We start from the raw sequence: 19,790 nt of genomic DNA, 5'->3' as shown, positions 1-19,790 counted from the left end.
TTAATGAGAACTATTCTCTAGTAATAAATGAGCTCAGATATACAAGTATCTCATGATTTCACCAGGCACTCTGGTAGGGAATAAATTCAAGACCAATTCAGTTTAGCTTTCTTTTGTTTGGGTGCCTGGGGTTATGCCTTCCTGGCTGTCAGTCATATGATAAAAACACCAAAATTCAATCAATGTGGATGAAGAGTGATTTAACCTTAATGACCATATCCAATCCACTAGTTGATTTTTACAACTCTTTGCAAGAAGAATATCAAGTGACATGATTTACTCCTGAAATCAAGTCAGATTGTCGACAGGTAAATCTGGGTCCTCTGACCAGTACATCTGATTGACTAAGGGCAGAAGCCCCCTGAAAGACTCCCCATGTAAATGGGAAAGCATGTCGTGTACTCACCCTATCAGTTGCCAGGGAGGGGGGAATCTTAGTTAATGCTAAAACAGAGACATTTACAGGCACCTGTTGAGAATTTTAAGCCCATTTTCAACATCATCCTCGCCTGATATTTTTATTTTCAAAATTTTTAAGAAATCAATTGAAATTAAAATAGAGTATGATTACCATTCACATACTAATTACTTGACTTCTTCAGATTTTTTTTCCACATTTGCTTTATTTTGCGTGTGTATCCTGCTCACTCTGAACCATAACCAAAGTAATGAAACTAATCTGAAAATTCTTCCTTTAGTCATGAAGAACCATGATGGAAGCCACAGTGGTGCTCATATCTGAGAATAGGTTATCTTAAAACATTCCTTCATAAATACAAATAAATAATAATCTGTGAAAAGTGGGTTTGGAATGGCAGCTCTAGCCCTGCTGTCTAATAAATGTGTGACACTAAGACACTCAAAGTCCCAGAGACTTAGTTACTCACTATAGAGCAGTGACCACGCCTACTTCACCAGGATTTTGTGAGGATTACAAGTGTTTATATGAGATGATATATCTGAAAAAAAATCACACCGTTACACAGATATGATTCGGGGAACTATGTTTTCAACATCTCCAGTGACAATAACTGTTCCTTTACCTGGTTACAATGAAACAATAATGAACATCTATTGCCTTTATTATAAGCTAGATGACTATTATTATAATACCAGTTTTACAATGAGGAAAATTAAGTCTTAAAGAGGTTAAAATGTTTGAAGACTGACTCACAGCAATTAAGTGGTTGAGCTCACATCCCAAGCCCACATAAACAATCAGATTCTATACCTTAGCCAGGGGATATGAAGAGGAAGTTTACTATAAGTATAAATGAACAACTGATGCCACAAGCCTTTCCAGGGCTGGACCAGCCATGTCCTACTGGCCATGGCTGAAGACCACTGAAGGGGAGGTTGGGAGGGGAACCAGGCCCCTTGTGCCTCTCCAGGCTAGAGGGACATGGTCTCTCACTTCTGCCCCCAGCCTTCAGATACCAGTGCTTCAAACCTTACTCAGCTCATCTCAGGTGTCAGAATTATGACAAATTCAAATCTACCTTCCATCACCTCTTCTACTTCAAGTCCCATCACCTAAAGTATCCCTTTCTTTTCCCTATGCTAAGGATATTGAATTACCTGATATCCATTACCTTTTAATAAGATCTTTGTAAATTATCTCATGTATAGTGAAATCTTAAAAAAATTCCCCTTAAATATATGAAGAAGTCACTTCTAATTTCCAGCATTTAATGGATATAATTAAAGCCAGAGAGGCCTCCTCAAAACCTCCCAAATCACATGAACAGGGTCTCATACTCTGCCTATTTGTAAAGTGTCATCTGCTTGCATGTGTTTCACAGTCTCAGGGCAAAAGGTCATTTTCTATTTGATCAGAATTTAATTAATTAATTAATTAATTAATTAATTTTTCTTACAACTGCCACTGATCATAGGGAAACTCCCTGGTCGAGGTCAAATAAGAGCTGTAGCTGAAGGCTACAACACATCCACATCAAAGCAGGATTCAAGAGGCATCTGTGACCTACACAGCAGCTTACAGAAACACCAGATCCTCAATCCACTGAGTGAGGCCAGGGATAGAAGCCACATCTTCATGGACACTATCTAGAGTTCTTAACCTGCTGAGCCTCAGTGGGAACTTCTGATCAAAATTTTAAACCACCTGGAACTAACTATAAAACCCATGTCTCTACTGGTTTATCAACTGCCTGATCTATACGCTACCTTATTTTTATAAGGAATTTTATCTATCTGTTTTATAATTAAGTAAAGCACTCATATGATAAAGCCAAGACAAATAAAAGAAAATAAATATACCTAGCTAATAAGTTATACAGGGGGCTTCTCAAAAACCCAAGAAAGATAACTTCACATACATTTTGCAAATCACAATCTACATTATACCATTTGTTTTACTATGTTTTATTTAATTGTTTCTAACACAAGTTACTCTATTTTCTCCAGGCCTCTTTGACTCTGAGCAATAAACACTTTATGCCATTTAGCTTTGTTGCCTAAGAATGGCAGCCAATAAAGAACCCAGGAACATTGCAGATAAGTTTGAAAATTTGAGAAATTATTTTATCAATGATATTATCAATAAATTGTTTGATCCAATCAGAATCATATCCTGCAGTTACTCCTGTCTTTGGTTTATTTTGAAATAGACTTTCATAAATGAAAACACGTTGAAAGCAATAACTACAAATATTAAAACATATAGAATGTCAGTACACATCATGCCAGGAAGCCAATATGGGCTAATTTGCTTCATTTTGTTTACTATTCTAAATAAAAACAAAATTTCCATCCAGGCACATCACACACATGTGAAAAGTTTAGATAACTTGATATGAAGTCACACAACTTCCAAGGAAGGATTAGAAATGGATAGAACAGGGAGTTCCCGTCGTGGTGCAGTGGTTAACGAATCCGACTAGGAACCATGAGGTTGCGGGTTCGATCCCTGCCCTTGCTCAGTGGGTTAACGATCTGGCGTTGCTGTGAACCGTGGTGTAAATCGCAGATGTGGCTTGGATCCTGCGTTGCTGTGGCTCTGGCATAGGCTGGCAGCTACAGCTCCGATTAGACCCCTAGCCTGGGAACCTCCATATGCTGCAGGAGTGGCCCAAGAAATGGAAAAAATACAAAAAAATAAATAAATAAGAAATGGATAGAACAATGCTTTATTATCTATCTTGATTAATATAATAATAACTTGTGAATAAAGCCAATTCCATTTTAATCTGCTGAAGATTACAATTTTTTTAAACAAGTTCTACTCTTAAAGAATCCTTGAGCTTGTTAAGTTTATAAAACTGAGAAGAGAGTTTGGAATCATCCAAAATATAAGGCAAAGTGTTAAAATTGTCCTTTTCTTAACAAAACTAAAATTAAATTAGATTATAATATAAATTATATTTATATAGATAGGAATTAGATCATATCATAGATGATTTAATATCTACAATGCCATCATCTAATTGTACTATTATTTAGTTACAGATATGCTATTATTTAAAAGCAAAGAAACTGTATTAGAACAGGTATTAATTCTGGTATTGGACCAGTGTCAATTAAGCATGGCATCTTAGAACAGTAAGGGTTCCTCCTGGATTTCATTCAATAACTCATACACAATGAAATTTATCCTAAAATTACTTGGAAAATGTCTTTGTAGGAGAATTATGAAAGAAGTTTGACATGGATAATTGACATGCACTCATGGAAAAAAAAGCATGTTCTTTATTAATAGGTAGGGATAGTAATTTTAACAACTTAATAGATTTAGATTAAAACAAAAAGAAAGTTGTAATTGAAAACTGAAGAACAAACAAAATTTTCTTTGCAGAATCTGCTTATAGTTCTTTGATTTCAAAAATTAGTCCAAATTTAGGTATGTGGTTATAAAATATATATATTTCTGGGATTATAGATACACTTTAATTTTTCTAAATTTTCCAATACAAAATTGATTTAAAGCATGGAATTATTCCAATAATGACTGAAATTCTAAGGTTTTAAAATTTAGATATTGCATGACAATAATATTCAGTAATTTATTAATTTAATAAAACAATAAATTTATTATATTAAATGAGATTACCAAATGTAATCTAAAATGTATTACAAGAGAAAATACACAAAATTGATGTAAAGATTTCATGACATTTGGAATTGGAAATCAAGTAAAGAAAAGTAACTTTTTCAAAACCTGTAATAGAAAGGCTTTTTCAAACTGCACATTTTTCTTAAAACCACAAAAGCTTATTCTTAACTATAATATATATGGGCTATAAAACCTTTCCAATAACTTCTGCATAAATACAGTAAAAACATATTTTCTGTTAAAAAGCAATTTAATGAATATTTATGAGCACAATAAATTAACTTATATGTTAATAATTACTTATTAAAATAATATTTTATTGCATGTATATTGTTTTCAAAGTTCAAGTGAAAATATTTTAAGCTTGTGTAGCTACATTAAGGTTTTATATCTTATTAAAGGTTAATTTGTTACAAAAATTCTATTGAATTCGTAACTACGTACAATATATTATGTAGCTATAATTTTAATTAAACAAATTTTAGGAATAGGTATTTTTTTTCTGCAAAATGTTTCCTTCCAGAAATAATTTAACTTTGTCTTTACACATTTTATAGCAACAATTAATTAGTAAAAAACAAGTTGCTGCCTAGGACTCCTTAACAACATGTTCCTAAGCAAGGTAATAATCTATTTTTATCAGAAAAAAAGTGAATGGAAAAAAAAAGAATGGGAAAGAACTTTGTGAAATATATCTATATAATAGTGAATTATATGTATACAATAAATGCTGAATAATAGTATAGATAGTGAATTAGACATCAAGTAGGTTCTTTTAAATTTTGGTTAGTATAACGTTGGGAAGATGAAAATAATACATACACAGTACTGTATAAACATATGATTAATGAGAACCTACTGTATAGCACAGGAAAATCTATCCATAGTTTATAATAACCTATATGGGAGAAAAGAATGGATATATTTAAATGTACGTCTGATTCATTTTGCTGTGCACCTGAAACTAATACAACATTGTTAATCAACTATAATCCAATATAATTCAATTTAAAAAATAAAAAGCTGTCTTATTATATAGCCAAGGATCTTATTTTTTAATTAAAAAATTTAACACCCATGACCTCTATGAAATATCAATGCAGAAGTGAAAGGAAATATACAAAATCTTCAAGTCAGTTTTCTGATATTCTCAATTCAAACATGTAAGAAAATCTTGAATTAAAGTTTCAATATCATAATCGTTCCTGAAATACCCTAAACTCTAAAACCTTTGCTGAAGTACTGAGACCCAGATACTTAAATCAACAAGGCTGAGATTATACAAATTAGTAAATGACAAGATCTTAGATTTTGGCCAATGGTGATCATTAAGAAAATGGAATTCAAGCAAAAAATGCACTATTTAATAAATGATGTTGATATGATTAAACAAAATATTAGCTTTCTCTGAATGAGTACTTGGTATATTCTAGGCATTGTGTTAAGTACTAACATGTACTATTTCGATTAATTTTCACAACTGTAGTATGATGTAGGCAATTTCATTATGTTCTTTGAACAATGCATGATACCTCGACTTTCAAAATAAATTTAAAATTTGTATTATAAATGTAATACAGTTTCATTTCCTTAAATGATATTATTTTTTAAATATAGTATCTATATCCTGTTAGGTCATTGTTTATATTAATCCTTAAGAGTCAAGTTATATTTATTTTTAACATTCATATTTTCATTTATTTATACCTGCTTTATTCTACAAAAATAATTAGAGGCAACTTTAATCTTTTTACTTGAGATTCAAAATGTGCTACATGGTATCTGCATAATCTTCATTGTCAAACAATGCCAACTGCAATCTTGAGACCACATACCTGTAATTGATTTATCTTATATTATTATACTCAGTTCAGTTTTGCAAGTTTGAGAGGTCTGATGTTATTAAATTCATGTCCTTTCTTTTTAGATCTTATTTAGATTTTAAGGGCTTACTAATAATAACTAATATTTATTACAATTTTGCATGCATTTTAAGACTTCATGCTCATACAACCCTGTACTTTGGATTACTTTTTTCATCATTGTAGAGATTTAAAAAAGAAAAAAACTACTCTAAGACTTCAGAGGGGTTAAATAATATCCTAAGGTCACATAAACATCAAGCAGAGGAGCTTGAACTTGAGTTGTCTCTACCATCTTTGCCTCTGACCATGCTGTGCTTCACTATTCAAAACAAATCACCTGTTAAATACAGAACAAATACAACACATTGGAAGGACTGGGATATCTGTCTGCAGTAGGGGAAAAAAAAAATGGAAATCATCAACCAGACACAGGGAGAGAGCGAAAAGCTGAAATGTGAAAGGATAGCACAGGATTACCACAAAGCAGTTGTTATTACCACATAGACATCTATATTGGTGCATCCTAATAATGCCTCAAAAGCTAAAAAATACCTAAATCTTACTCTTTCAGATTTTTAGAATGATTATGTAATATATAAAAAAGATTTCTGAAACATGTATAACTTTAGGGAGTAAACTAGGAGGGATCAACTGCTGTTTTCTTTCCTTCTATCTTTCCATCCTGTCTGTCTCTGTCTTCTGTCTCTTACTTCTTGCTTTTCTTAGTTTACACTGTTACAGTTAAGCAGAAAAAAATGTTCAGCAGTTTTTCGTGTGGTACTAATCTAGGATGAATGTGTGGGGATTATTTATGCTTAACATACCACAATAAGATACGTGCAAAAATTAACCTTCTAATAAATGATGTCACTTGTTATGATTTCACAAAATCCAAATGATCAATGTGGTTAAATTATACAGTCATGTAGGTAAAATGCAGGTCTAACTTCCAAATTATGGGGATCATTCATGAGTAACTTTGAAGACTTACAGACATACCTTCATGTGGGTTTAAGCCATGAACAGTACTTTAACATTAGAATAATGAACTGAACTGTTCAATTAGTTATTCTTGCTCTACATTCACTGTCTTAAAGTCTGTTTGTTAAGTGGCAGAATAATAACTTTCTAAAGTTTTTTCATTATAACTTATGATTGAAGTTGCAGTTCAACAAAAATTACCTTTTGCAGATATGGTAATATTTGGTCTAAGTCATTCAGAAGAATAGCGGAAGTCAGTCAGTGGAAAATGGAAAGCATTCTGATTTAAAAAAATAACAGCAGATTTGGCTTTTAAATGCATTAAGCCATTGTTTTCTGATGATGTGTTCTAATCCTGACCATGTTTTCCATGACCAACAGAGGAGCTCTGGAGTATTGTAATTACAAAATACGGAGCATGGGTCTTTTGCAATGACTTCTGAGCCACAGGGTATAGACTGCCTCATTAAATCAGCCAGTAAACAAGTATACCCTAAGTAGAAAGATAGTGTTCACATTTTTTGTTCATAAAATGCCTTCAAAAATTATCTTAATCAAGAAGCATGTGTGCTTCCACATAGAAAACCACACCCAACACATCATTCAATGACACCAAATTTTTTATCTGAAATATTCATTGACAATCATATAAATAGATCTGCTAGGTTCATCAGTACTGGGAAAAATTATAATGCATCAACATTTTCAATAAGGAAGGAGTGTTTCTTGTCTTTCCTATCCTCCCAGTCTCACTACTACAGGACACATAAGGTTGTACCAGTGTGCACATAACATACACACATAACGGATATTTTATCTTCAAAAATGCCGGTTTGCTTTTTTATACACATTACTGTACTATTGTACTAGGTATCACAGATTTTTGATGCTAATTATTAGTTAAATGCATCAATTTGAATTTTGAGAAATAAAAAATTAAATTTTGGAATTACCATCATAAACTTCTATCACATAGAGTAAATAAATGCTGCTTTCTATTAACTGAAATAAGCAAAAATCATTCTTTTGAATGCAGTCTTCACAGGGATTGAGCAAATGTCATCTGAAAAAAAGGAGACTGGAGTAAATGAAATAAACTAAAGTATATGTCAGCAAATAGGAAAGGCGTGCAAACACTTTACATAAGTTTTTAAAATATAGTTCTTCTCAGCATTTACTTTACCTAGAGAATTTCTTATTAATCTTACTATTGTCCATTTGTTGAATACTGAATGGTATATCACCAAATACAGAGATTTCCTCAGCAAAGTTCCAAATCAATGTTTTAAATTTACTTCTTTTGTAGATTAAGTTGGGTTTGAAATTCAAATAGTAAGAAGTTTACTTTCCTCCTAATATGTTGGAAACAATCTGTTCAAAAATATAAACACTTAACAATTGTTTTTTACCTTTCATTTCCCTCCAGGTTCTTCCAAAAGAGCATGTGGAAGCATGCTTTATGGACTTGAGTGGAAGCTGGTTAGGATATACACAGGCCAGGGAGTTCCATCATGGCTCAGCTGAAACGAATCTGACTAGTATCCATGAGGACACAGGTTTGATCCCTGGCTCTGCTCAGTGGGTTAAGGATCCAGCATTGCTGTGAGCTATGGTGTAGGTCACAGATGCAGCTCAGATCCAGCGTTGCTGTGGCTGTGAGGTAGGCCCGCGGCTACAGCTCTGATTCGACCCCTAGCCTGGGAACTTCCATATGCCATAAGTGCAGCCCTTTAAAAAAAAAAAAAGGAGAAAAATGAAAAAGATATATACTGGCCAAATAATACACAATTGATATTAAAATATAAGGCCTATCTAATGAATAGTCAGGAAACTTGTTTGTTTGTAGGAAACTACAGAATTATTTGGATTCTTAAATCATTAAAACTGTGATAAAAAAGCAGATGAGGAAAATGAAAAAACCAGCTAATACTTGCTAGTATTTTATTACATAACTGTGAGTACTAGGAATGTACTATATGTTACTTCTTTATGAAAAAAAAAATAGCAACAACATTTGGGAGTTTTTATGTGTAATTTCACCATGCACAAAAGGCATAAGATATTTCTTCATTTTTATTTTATTATATGCAAATTTGACTCCTCTAAAGACTGGGGACTTACATGTGGTGTGGACCCAGACAATGGCCCAGCTTCCACATTTCAGTGGAATTTACTCAATTTCTAGTTGTCATGGAGTACACAGTGACTTTTTTTTATTATTCCTTTTTATGAAGTGACTCTAAAAGAAAGCCAAATACTTTTATTGCATTTTATAAAATAAATTTCATACTAGGGAGCTATTTAGTTAGCAATTCGGCAATTTGTGAGAGTTTTAGAATCTGCTTTACTATATCTCAGATTGTCACTGAGAGAAATCTGAGTGGATCCATTATGACATATAAAAGACTATTTTGTAGCTTAAAGAATTAAAGTACTCTCTTATCAAATAAACTGCTGTAAACATAAAACTAAAAGACACCTGAAGTCTTTCCTCTAAGGTTTAAGCTTAAGGAAACTAGCACAAGCTATTTCTGAAGAACTTACTTGGCCCTTTCCTTCAGCAAAGTGTGCATGTTAAGATGTACAACTAGAAGTCATTTGCCTTTTACAGTTCCTGCTACAGAATGTGGGGATTTTCTCATCAATCCCTTCCCAGAGATGAAATTAACACATACATAACATTTATGATAAAATTAATGAGATCTCCTCCTTCCTGGCTGCAGATTATTTTCTACTCATTTTAGGAGATAATAGCACAATTATGCTTCACCTTTGCCCTCTCTCTCTCAGATCTAGAGATTCCCCTCCCAGAGTCATTTTAAAATTATGATTTAGTAAGTTCTGCACAGTTAAAATAAGATTAACTTTTTTCTTTACTCATTTAGTTCCATGTTTCCAGTCCAGATGCTCATTTAGAATCATGATTAACAGTTGTAATTCACATAGAAGTCAATGGGTCCTCTGCCTTTTTCTGCCCAAATGTATTACTCTATTACCTCCCTTTCTAATTTTAGCCTCAGAATATGAATGTATCTGACGGACAGGTGAAGCTAGTTTAGGTGTAATCATGCTGTATAACTTGTATACTCCAGGCTTGCTTGCTAGCTTTTTTTTTTTTTTTCTTTTTTTTTGCTGTACCTGTAGCACATAGAAGTTCTCAGTCCAGGGATGGAACCTGCACCACAGCAGCCACCCCAGCGACTGCAGTGACAATGCTGGATCCTTAACCCACTGATCCACAAGGGAACTTCCTCCATGCTATCTTTTTTGTTAATAGTATAATGTATATTAACAGATGTAGCATCAATGATCCCATAATCTCTGGGAAAATCCACAGAAAACAGAGATGCATAGAATGGAATTTAAAATGTTAAAGAAAGGATACCCTGTCTTCTCTGCCTAGAACATAATGCCAATTTTATGGCAAGGCTCTGTCTAGAGGGAAATTCTGCATAGACCTCTTTGATAAAACCCTTCATAGGCCTATAAGAAAGATGATCAGGGAAAATGTACCTAGTTCTTAATAACTGTGTCTTATTATAGACAAATTACTAATTCACCACCTTGTAGACATTGCCAAATGGTCTCATAATTTAAATATTTTCTGGAGATGTCAAATAAAAAGAAACTAGCTATGTTTTAACCCATTATCTTCTAATGGGATTTTGGATATTTCCCATAAGCACCACTGGGAAAAAATTAAGTTCCCTATCTTAATGTGAATGTTTAGACTTTTCCTCTTACAAAATATATACACACTCAGCAGATATTCAGAAAAATATAAACAAGTAGAAATCATCCATAATTCCATTAACCTGATTTATATAATTGGCCTCTACCATAAACAATTCAGTCATACATTTTAGTGTTAGGCTGAACAAGTAGGATTCATGTAATGTACCCAAAGCAACATTACAGTAGCTCCCAATTATCCAGTTTTGCTTTCGGAGGATTCAGATACTTGTGGTCAACTACAGTCCAAATATACTACGTGGAAAATTTCAGAAAAAAACTACTCCTAAGTTTTAAATTGTGGGCTGTTCTGAGTAGCTTGATGAAATCTCAGGCCATACTACTCCATCCAGCCAGGATGTGAGTCATGCCTTGCCAATGCGGTATAGGCCCCCTGCCAGTTCTTCACCAAGCAGTCCTCTAGTTTAACAGAGTGACTATGACAGTATCACATTCACATCACTTTCATTACAGTACAGTGTTACAGCTTCTCTATTTCATTATTAGTCATCACTGTTAATCTCTTACTGTGTCTCACAAATTAAATGCTATCATGGGTACATATGTACCACTAAAAAGTGTATATAGGGTTTGGCACTATCTGTGGCTTCAGAAATCTACTGTACATCTTGGAACATATCCCCCATGGATAGTGAGTCTATTCCACTTTGTTTCTCACTTCACTTTTAAAACATCTAGAAAAGAATATTCTTTCCCAAACACCTAGAGGAAGACTTCTTATAATTATTAGCAATAAAATAGTCTCTAAGAAATTTGAATCATTTGTCTTAATAAATAATTAGAATGTCTGGTCTCATGCTATGGTCAAAACTGTACCCTTAATATAAAATGACATATTCTTGTCCCTCTGTTGTTGAAAGAGTGTACTCTGTCTTATTTCCTTCCTCATGAACTAATGATACTCAACTACAAATTGCAGATAATAATCTGTAGATGATTGTGAAAATACATAAAAATGCTTAGAAAGTAATTACCCATATTTCTAATATTATTGTTAGAAATAACAATAAAATAATCATTATTAATACTTATATATAATTATAAATGTCTTCCTTATAACTTATTTGTTTGACTTCTGAGGATTTTCACATAGCATTAAATATTTTTCTTTGCAGCACTGTTCACAATAGTCAAGACATGGAAACAACCTAAATGTCCATCAACAGATGAACAGATTAAGATGAGGTACATATACATAATGGAATACTACTCAGCCCTTAAAGGAACACAATAATGTCATTTGCAGCAACATGGATGCAACTAGAGATTCTCATACTAAGTGAAGTTAAGACAGAAAGAGAAAGACAAATATCATATGATAACACTTATATGTGGAATCTAAAATATTGCACAGATGAACATATCTACAAAACAAAACAGACACATAGACATAGCAAATGGACTGGTGGTTGCTGAGGGGGAGGGAAGGGAGTGGGATGGACTGGGATTCGGGGGCTAGTAGATGCAAACCATTACATTTAGAATGGCTAAGAATGAGTTCTTGCTGCATAGTACAGAAAACTATATCCAATCACTTGTGATAGAACATGATAAAAGATGATATGAGAAAAGGAGTATATATATATATATAGATATGACTGGGTGACTTTGCTGTACAGCAGAAATTGACAGATCATACTAAATCAACCATAATAAAAATAATGTTTTTTCTTTACATCATAATTGTATAGTATTCAGCTATACAAATGTAGCATAATATTCAAATCTAAACTGGATGTATATATCATTTCAAATATTTTGTCCCATCATTGGTCATCATTGTTTTTATCATCTCCCTTTTCCCCTTTAGAATGTATGGATTAAAATGGAATTAGTGGATCAAAGCTGACTATTTTAAAGCTTTTAATACATATTGACAAATTATCCTACAAAAAATTAGTATCATGGTATATTTTCAAGACTATCTAAAAATTCTGGCCTGTTCTCTACTATCAGACATTGATTTAAGTATAAAAGCATCCTTGAAAGATAATAAAAAAAAATAAACAGGCACAGAATATTCTCTTGTGTCTTTACAGAGTGTGCCAACAGATTTCTGGAAACGTTTTTGGTCCTGGGAATTAGCAAAACTCATAAAGGTTTGGAAGAGGAGAAATGCAGTATGTATCTTCAGAAGCAGAGAGTTTCAGTGACATAACTACATAGCTACACTGACCATTCTTTTTAATAGAAAAAGAAATTGAAGTGAGAATGAGCAGTAGTGACTCTATTGTGGTGGCTCATTATGAGATACTTAGATTGAACTGTTTTAATTATGTAAATGCATCTAGTGGATGAGTGTTAATAAACTTCTATTTAAATAAATCAAAATTGTACTTATCCTTAGAATATTATGTTTTAATTAAATTTCTAAGCACAGTCAGTAATTGTAAAGTTATACCGTTGACAAAATTAATCACTAAGGAGTGTAAATCAGCAAGATACCAGTCTAACATAAAGCAAATGGTAATTAGATAATAGATTAGAAGTTTTGCAGACATCATAAGGACCCTATGGTTCTCATTTTTAGCATTCCAGACAGGCATTATGAAGAGAATGCCAATTTTATGAAGGTCCCACAAACTCGCAGTATCTTAGAGATCTTAATGTAAAGATTTTCCATTTTGGAAAAACTATCTTCCTATGACACCCTATGCTTCTTTGTCTTTCTCTGTCTCTCCCCTCCCTTCCTGCACCCTCTCTCACACATACACCCACCTTCTCTCTCTCTTCATATTCCCAGATGCACATAAGCACATGTAACTCCAAATGAACAAAATAGTCACACCATCAAATAACAGCCATTGGACCAACCTTATAAAGTAGAGGCAATTTTCCTAATTTCAGGAGTGCAATCCGATTTGTTACATTTTTCATTTTTTTAATCCTCTTTAAATCATCTGCATTTCCATAACTCACATCAATGACTTCAGCCTGAAAGAGAAGACAAAGAAAAATAAAGCCCTGTCAGAGGAATTATAGCAACTTGTCCATTTAGTATAATAAAATCACCCATAGTAACTTAAAATATTTAAAGGAGGGGAGTTCCCGTCGTGGCTCAGTGGTTAACAAATCCGACTAGGAACGATGAGGTTGTGGGTTCAGTCCCTGGCCTTGCTCAGTGGATTAGGGAACCGGCGTTGCTGTGAGCAGGAGCAGCCCAAGAAATGGCAAAAAGACAAAAAAAAAATATATATATATATATTTAAAGGAGAACTGGTCTCGCTCTTAACTTGTCCTAATCATGGTCTTTCTATCAGGGTACAACAATTTTCTTTGAAAAGTCACTTGACAGAAAAATTTAGAGTCATTTTTGCTTTGCCCTCTCCCTTCTAAACAAATTACAAATACAGTTTAGGACTCTAACCAACCACCAAGTTTGGTATATTCTACATTCCTATTTCTGGAATTTGAATCATTTTACAGAACAATGCAAAATTAATTTCCTTAACTTTTGACAACAATCATACCGTTCTCAGACTTGAAAATAACTCAAAGATTCTCAATTGTCATCCAAATTAAGGAAAAGTTCACGATGAACAGCTGTTCAGGAGGTACATATATCCCTGTGAATGACAACCCCCTAGATTATGCAGGATACAATCTATACAACCACATGTACAACATCGGCATTCAAGACTACAGAATATCATCCCAAACAACTATTTGTCACTTTCCCCTACTTCCCTAGAATTTTTTTTTTAACCTCAATATTTCTCATTTCAGTAAGTCTTCTTTTATTAATATAAAAATTGCCTGCCTTCCTGGAGATTCTAATGGGAAACCTCAGATGTGGTTTTCCCCTCACCAATCCTTTGAAAAGTACTGCCCTGCGGGTTTCATCAAATATACTCCTATAGCCACGATGATTCCTTTCAGCTTTACTTTCTGTAGTTCCTATTATTAAAATAATAGCTGTTGTGCTTTCCAATGATAAAATTATAATACCAAATGTGCTTTTTCAAACAATCACATATCTATATATCAAGGTGTTAATAAAAGTTAGCAGTGGCAAATAGTGAAAGAAAGGAGAGGAAGAAGTCACTCCTCTCAGCCAGAGGTAATGAACTTCAGCCAGCTTTACTCAAAAGGGCCTTCACAGAAGACTCATTTGGACAACACGTGAACATTAACAAGAGACTGATAAATCTAACTATTCGAGGAAACATCCTGGCACAAAATATTTCCTTAGCCATTACATTCATTTGCACCTTTAATAAATTTACAAATACCTTAAAGCCCATTTCAAATCTTACATATTTGATGAATTGTATTTCTCCATTGCCCAATCTTATGTGACCTTTTCTTGATTCCTAGAGTGATGCTTCTGCCTCTCTTAAGGCTCTCACTGGATCCAACTCTTTAAACATAACTTTTCTACCAGTTTCAATTTCAATCTCAGGGTAATTTCCTTGGTAAAGGGCCCATCACACATCTATTTTCACCCAGGTGACCAACACACATTGTTGACTTCTCTGTCTTCAACTGAAATGATTACAGGGTATCCAGTAACTGAAAAGTTAAGCTGTACTTTCAAATTCATTTGCCAATAAAACTTAATTGTTAAAATTATTTCTGTCAGAATGGTTTTGATCACAATTTTGCTTCTATTAAAATGTGATTAAATTAGTCTTATTAATTTGATTTTTGAGTTTGCTTATAACATTACCATATAACTGTTGATCTATGATTTTAAAGCCTGATTAAATAATGATCACATAATATTAATGTTCACATTGTAAAAAATGACAGAATTCATATTTTCCATTTCAACTTTCTAAGCTACATAATTATGATTCACTGATAGCACCTTACAACAGGGATAATATTCAATTGGCTATATTAATGAACATATTTTTCATATTTTGGGGATGGTGGGGAAAATTATATGTCTGAGAGGATGTATGTAGCCCAGACTATAACTTTTGTTTGAGTGCATGCCAGAAAGATACAGTAGTTACTAAATAACATTTCTGTAAAAGACATTTACATTATTGAAAAGAAGCAACAGCATGGATTAACAATGGCAATTTCGAAATGCTCTTCAATTAAACTTCTATAAATAGCACATGTCAATGATTAAAGCATTTTAACAGTAAGAGAGTTCTTTTTGTCACAAAAATCTCCCTCAACACAGGCATCACTATTTCCATTTATTTTGGCTTATGCACTTTGAGGCTATGCATTAAAGTCAATAATTACAGAAGTCTCAATGTTCTGACAGTTTGACAGGTGATAATAAAAATTATCTATTGCCTTCAAAGGATGCTTCTGAACCAGGTGCTTTCTGAAAGTCTTTTCTATTTACCTTCAAGCAAACTGAAAATCACAGCTCCAAGAAAGCACCTTGAATTTTTCTATGACACAAATCAATATACAATGATATGATAAAATGTCAAGCCATTTCTTTCCAACATTCTTATTGCTACAATGAACCTCTTCTTACTGCATGTATTCTGTCACACTAGAAAATCGTCTACTTAACAAGTTGGGTACTGTGTTTAATTTATATCTCAATACCAAGGATTAAGTCACATCCAAATAGTCTTTGGGAAATATCAAGTGAACAGAACCCTATGTGGTAGGTGAACCAGTTTTTCCCTGACCCATAGAGGACTTCCTGACCCAGGGGAAAGAGTAAAGGAGAGGTGCAGAGTTAAATTGAACCATCTCTGTTTTGTTTATTTATTTATTTATTTATTTTTTTACCAGAGAGGAATATAAAAAGTCTGCACATTAATTTTTATTCACATTTTATACACTGATTTTGGAACAAAGAATTGAAAAAAACAGCAACAACTAGTATAGGAAACCAAATAGTTTATACATTGTTGAAAGATTAAAAAAAAGTAGCAGGATGATAACAGAGAGTGGTGGGCCACATAAAGTTAGCTAGGAGGATATTGGCACACTTCAGAAACAAACATTAAAATACAATTATCTTCTACATATGGTAAAATATGTGATTAGAAGGAATCATGAACCAAAACATTAGCAATGACTGAAAACCAAAACACTAAAAAGTGACATTCTTTAACATCAAATGTTCTACAGAAAAATGGAAAGACTATCCTGTGAAGAAGCAACAGAAGAGAATAAACAAGAGAAATAAATAGAACTATTATTTTCTGTAGTCAGTTAAATAAAACAAAGAGAACAATCACAGAAAGCAGCTAGATCACCAAAGTGTTTCTAGAGCCCTCCACCTGCTGGTTGCCTGATCTCCACATTGAGGAACAATCCAGTGCCATATTTCTCTTCTACCTGAGGTAGCAAAAATTATTCATGCTTACGAAATGATGCATGCTTTGAAATTTTCAGACTTGACATTTTCAACCAAATCAATCATTCCGAATCCTCGTAGTTCCTCCTAAAAAGAGATTCTGAATATACAGAATTTTGAACAGCCTGCTTTGACTAAAACAGTAATTTTCTACTCAAAGTCAGAAATGGTAAACCCAAGTGGTTCCATACTGACAAAATACAGGGTTATCAGAAGTACTATTCATCTAAATACAAGTTTTACTTTAGAAATTTATTACTATTTTATATAATCTAGCTTTCAAATATTCTTCAAATTAAAATGCTTATGTATATTAAAAACTTGTAAAATCAGAATCATCTCCCACGTTTACTGTTATCCATTCTAAAAAAAAAAAATTAGTATGTTAGTATTGATGAATAATTCAAAATTCAAAGATTGTTAGAATTTTATTAGTATTTCTTTTTCAAGCATACTCAAGGGCTTTCCATCACAGACATTATTATGAAAAGGGCAACAATGTATTAAAGCATGAAAGCCACTGCTGCTTATCCCGGCTCCGGTGGCAGACATCACTAATCAATTACCACCCCCTTTAAACTCCTTCTCAGAAAGTATTCCAGCTAATCAAAACCAAATAAAAGGGATTGACATAAGCATGCCGCTGTATAAAATATGTAATATTAAATGTTAAACAGCTATTAATTTAAATAACATTTATTTAAAATATTTAATAATTAGAAAAGCACAAGAACTATCAATTAAAATGGACTATCAGAAGGGACACAAGCTACTGTGCTAAACTATGGACTCGTCTTGGGAAACTTTTTAATATATCCTAACTGAATTCTGTATTAAGCATAAGACAAAAATCCATTCTGCTGGCTTCAGTCTAAAAGGTCAGATAAAGGGATGGTTTGTCAATTTTATTCCTTTTTTTTTTTTGGTCTTTTTGTCCTTTTAGGGACGCATCCGCGGCACATGAAAGTTCCCAGGCGAGGCGTCTAATCCGAGCTGTAGCTGCCGGCCTACACCAGAGCCACAGCAACGCCAGATCCGAGCTGTGTCTGAGACCTATACCACAGCTCAGGGCAATGCTGGATCCTTAACCCGTTTTTCTTTTTTTAACTTGTAATATATACACATGCTGAAAAATATTTGCTACAATGATATACTAAGTGCAATTCTTAATGGCACAGTGTATATTTTTTAAACTTTTTTTTTATAGGGACCATATTTTGATAGAAGAAATAACAAAGCTATGTCAGAGTAGTCACTTGCCTTGGCATATAGTGATCATTTTTTAACAACTTTGCAGAATGTTGTATAATCTAACATATAATGCACATCCATCTAAAGGAGATAAAACTAAGTTAAAAAAGCTATTATAACTTAAAAAATTAGCCAAAGTGAAGTGAAGCAAAGTTCTGTCAGGATTATGTTTCCATATTTTAAGTCAATAATCTCCAAAAGCAACAGACAAAATAATCTAAGTTTGGGATATGAATGCATACTAGATGAAGAAAAAAGATTTTTGAGGGAGTTCCCGTCGTGGCTCAGTGGTTGGTGAGTCCGACTAGGAACAATGAGGTTGCGGGTTTGATCCCTGGCCTTGCTCAGTGGGTTAAGGATCTGGTGTTGCTGTGAGCTGTGGTGTAGGTCAGAGATGTGGCTTGGATCCTGTATTGCTCTGGCTCTGGTGTAGGCCAGTGGCTACAGCTCCAACTGGACCCCTAGGCCTGGGAGCTGACGTGGGAGCAGCCCAAGAAATGGAAAAAAAAAAAAAAAACCACAAAAAAACAAAACAAAAACAAAACAGATTGTTGAGAAGAAAAGAAATATTTATGTTTTCCCAAATTTAACAGATAATCACTTAAATATTTAAATAATCATGCATATTATTTTGCCTTTTAAAAAACTTAATAAACAGTATTTTTGTAGCCATTTTTATTAAAATATATATTTTAAAAATATATTATGAAAAATATATGTGGAAGTGGAGAAAAACAGGAAAAAAACCAGAATTGTAGAAGTACAAGGAAGAGGGTATTAAAGGGAAACTTTTTTTTTTTCTTTTCCAACAATACATGTCAGGTTATACTCTAGTTTCCAAAGTTATGGAGGGAAATAAGTTATAAATTTCCCTTTGTATTATGCTTACTTTCTCTTGCCGAGAGTTCCACAATAAAAAACATACATACAATAACAATTCCAAAGTCTTTAAGTTATGAGACACCCTATAAATAATAAAGAAGTAACAGAGGTTGATGAGGAATCATGGAAATAAGGAACTCAAGGGAGACAACGCAAAGGTGATCACATCCAAATGATGAGAAGCTATGCACCAGCCTTGGGGAACGTTCTAGGCAGAGTTAAGTTCAAACTCCCGGAGAGAACAAGGACCTCTATCAAATGAAACAAAGATGTCAAATGTGTCAAGAAGTAAAACGTGACTATTGAATTTTGAAATAGGAAATTATTTTCTTATAGGGATAAGGATTAGATGAGAATGGAATTTCAGGAAATCTATTGATAAAGGAAGGAGCAAAAGTTAGGTAACATCCAACAGTTAGAAGCAATAGTTAGTTGGTAGACAATCAATTGAGAGAGGTGTAGTATGTTGGTTGTTTTGTCAGATTTTTACCAAAAAGGAGATTTAAGAATGATTACAGACTGAAATATAGATTTGTCCACATGTGGTTGTCAAATCCTAGAAACAAACAAAAAATATAGAGAAAATGGTTTAGTTTATTCTTTCTAAACATGAGAATAAAAGAGTATAAAAGACAATAATTTTACTCATGAATATCATTTCCATGAATATCAGTGGTAACTGATTATGAGAGTTTCTACAACT

At 33.2% G+C, this 19,790-nt stretch overlaps 1 protein-coding gene across 1 annotated transcript in view; it reads right to left on the bottom strand.

Annotated features, from left to right (window-relative positions):
* Positions 1 to 19,790, bottom strand: part of NAALADL2 (N-acetylated alpha-linked acidic dipeptidase like 2) — a 967,277-nt gene that overhangs the window by 566,880 nt on the left and 380,607 nt on the right. Inside the window, exon 4 of the mRNA XM_047786685.1 lies at positions 13,486 to 13,605. Coding sequence (XP_047642641.1) covers positions 13,486 to 13,605 — 120 coding nt within the window. The remainder of the gene's footprint in view (positions 1 to 13,485; positions 13,606 to 19,790) is intronic.

The sequence above is a fragment of the Phacochoerus africanus genome, chromosome 1 (assembly GCF_016906955.1).
Source record: "Phacochoerus africanus isolate WHEZ1 chromosome 1, ROS_Pafr_v1, whole genome shotgun sequence".
Taxonomy (NCBI): domain Eukaryota; kingdom Metazoa; phylum Chordata; class Mammalia; order Artiodactyla; family Suidae; genus Phacochoerus; species Phacochoerus africanus.
This window is presented reverse-complemented; position numbering and strand designations above follow the sequence as displayed.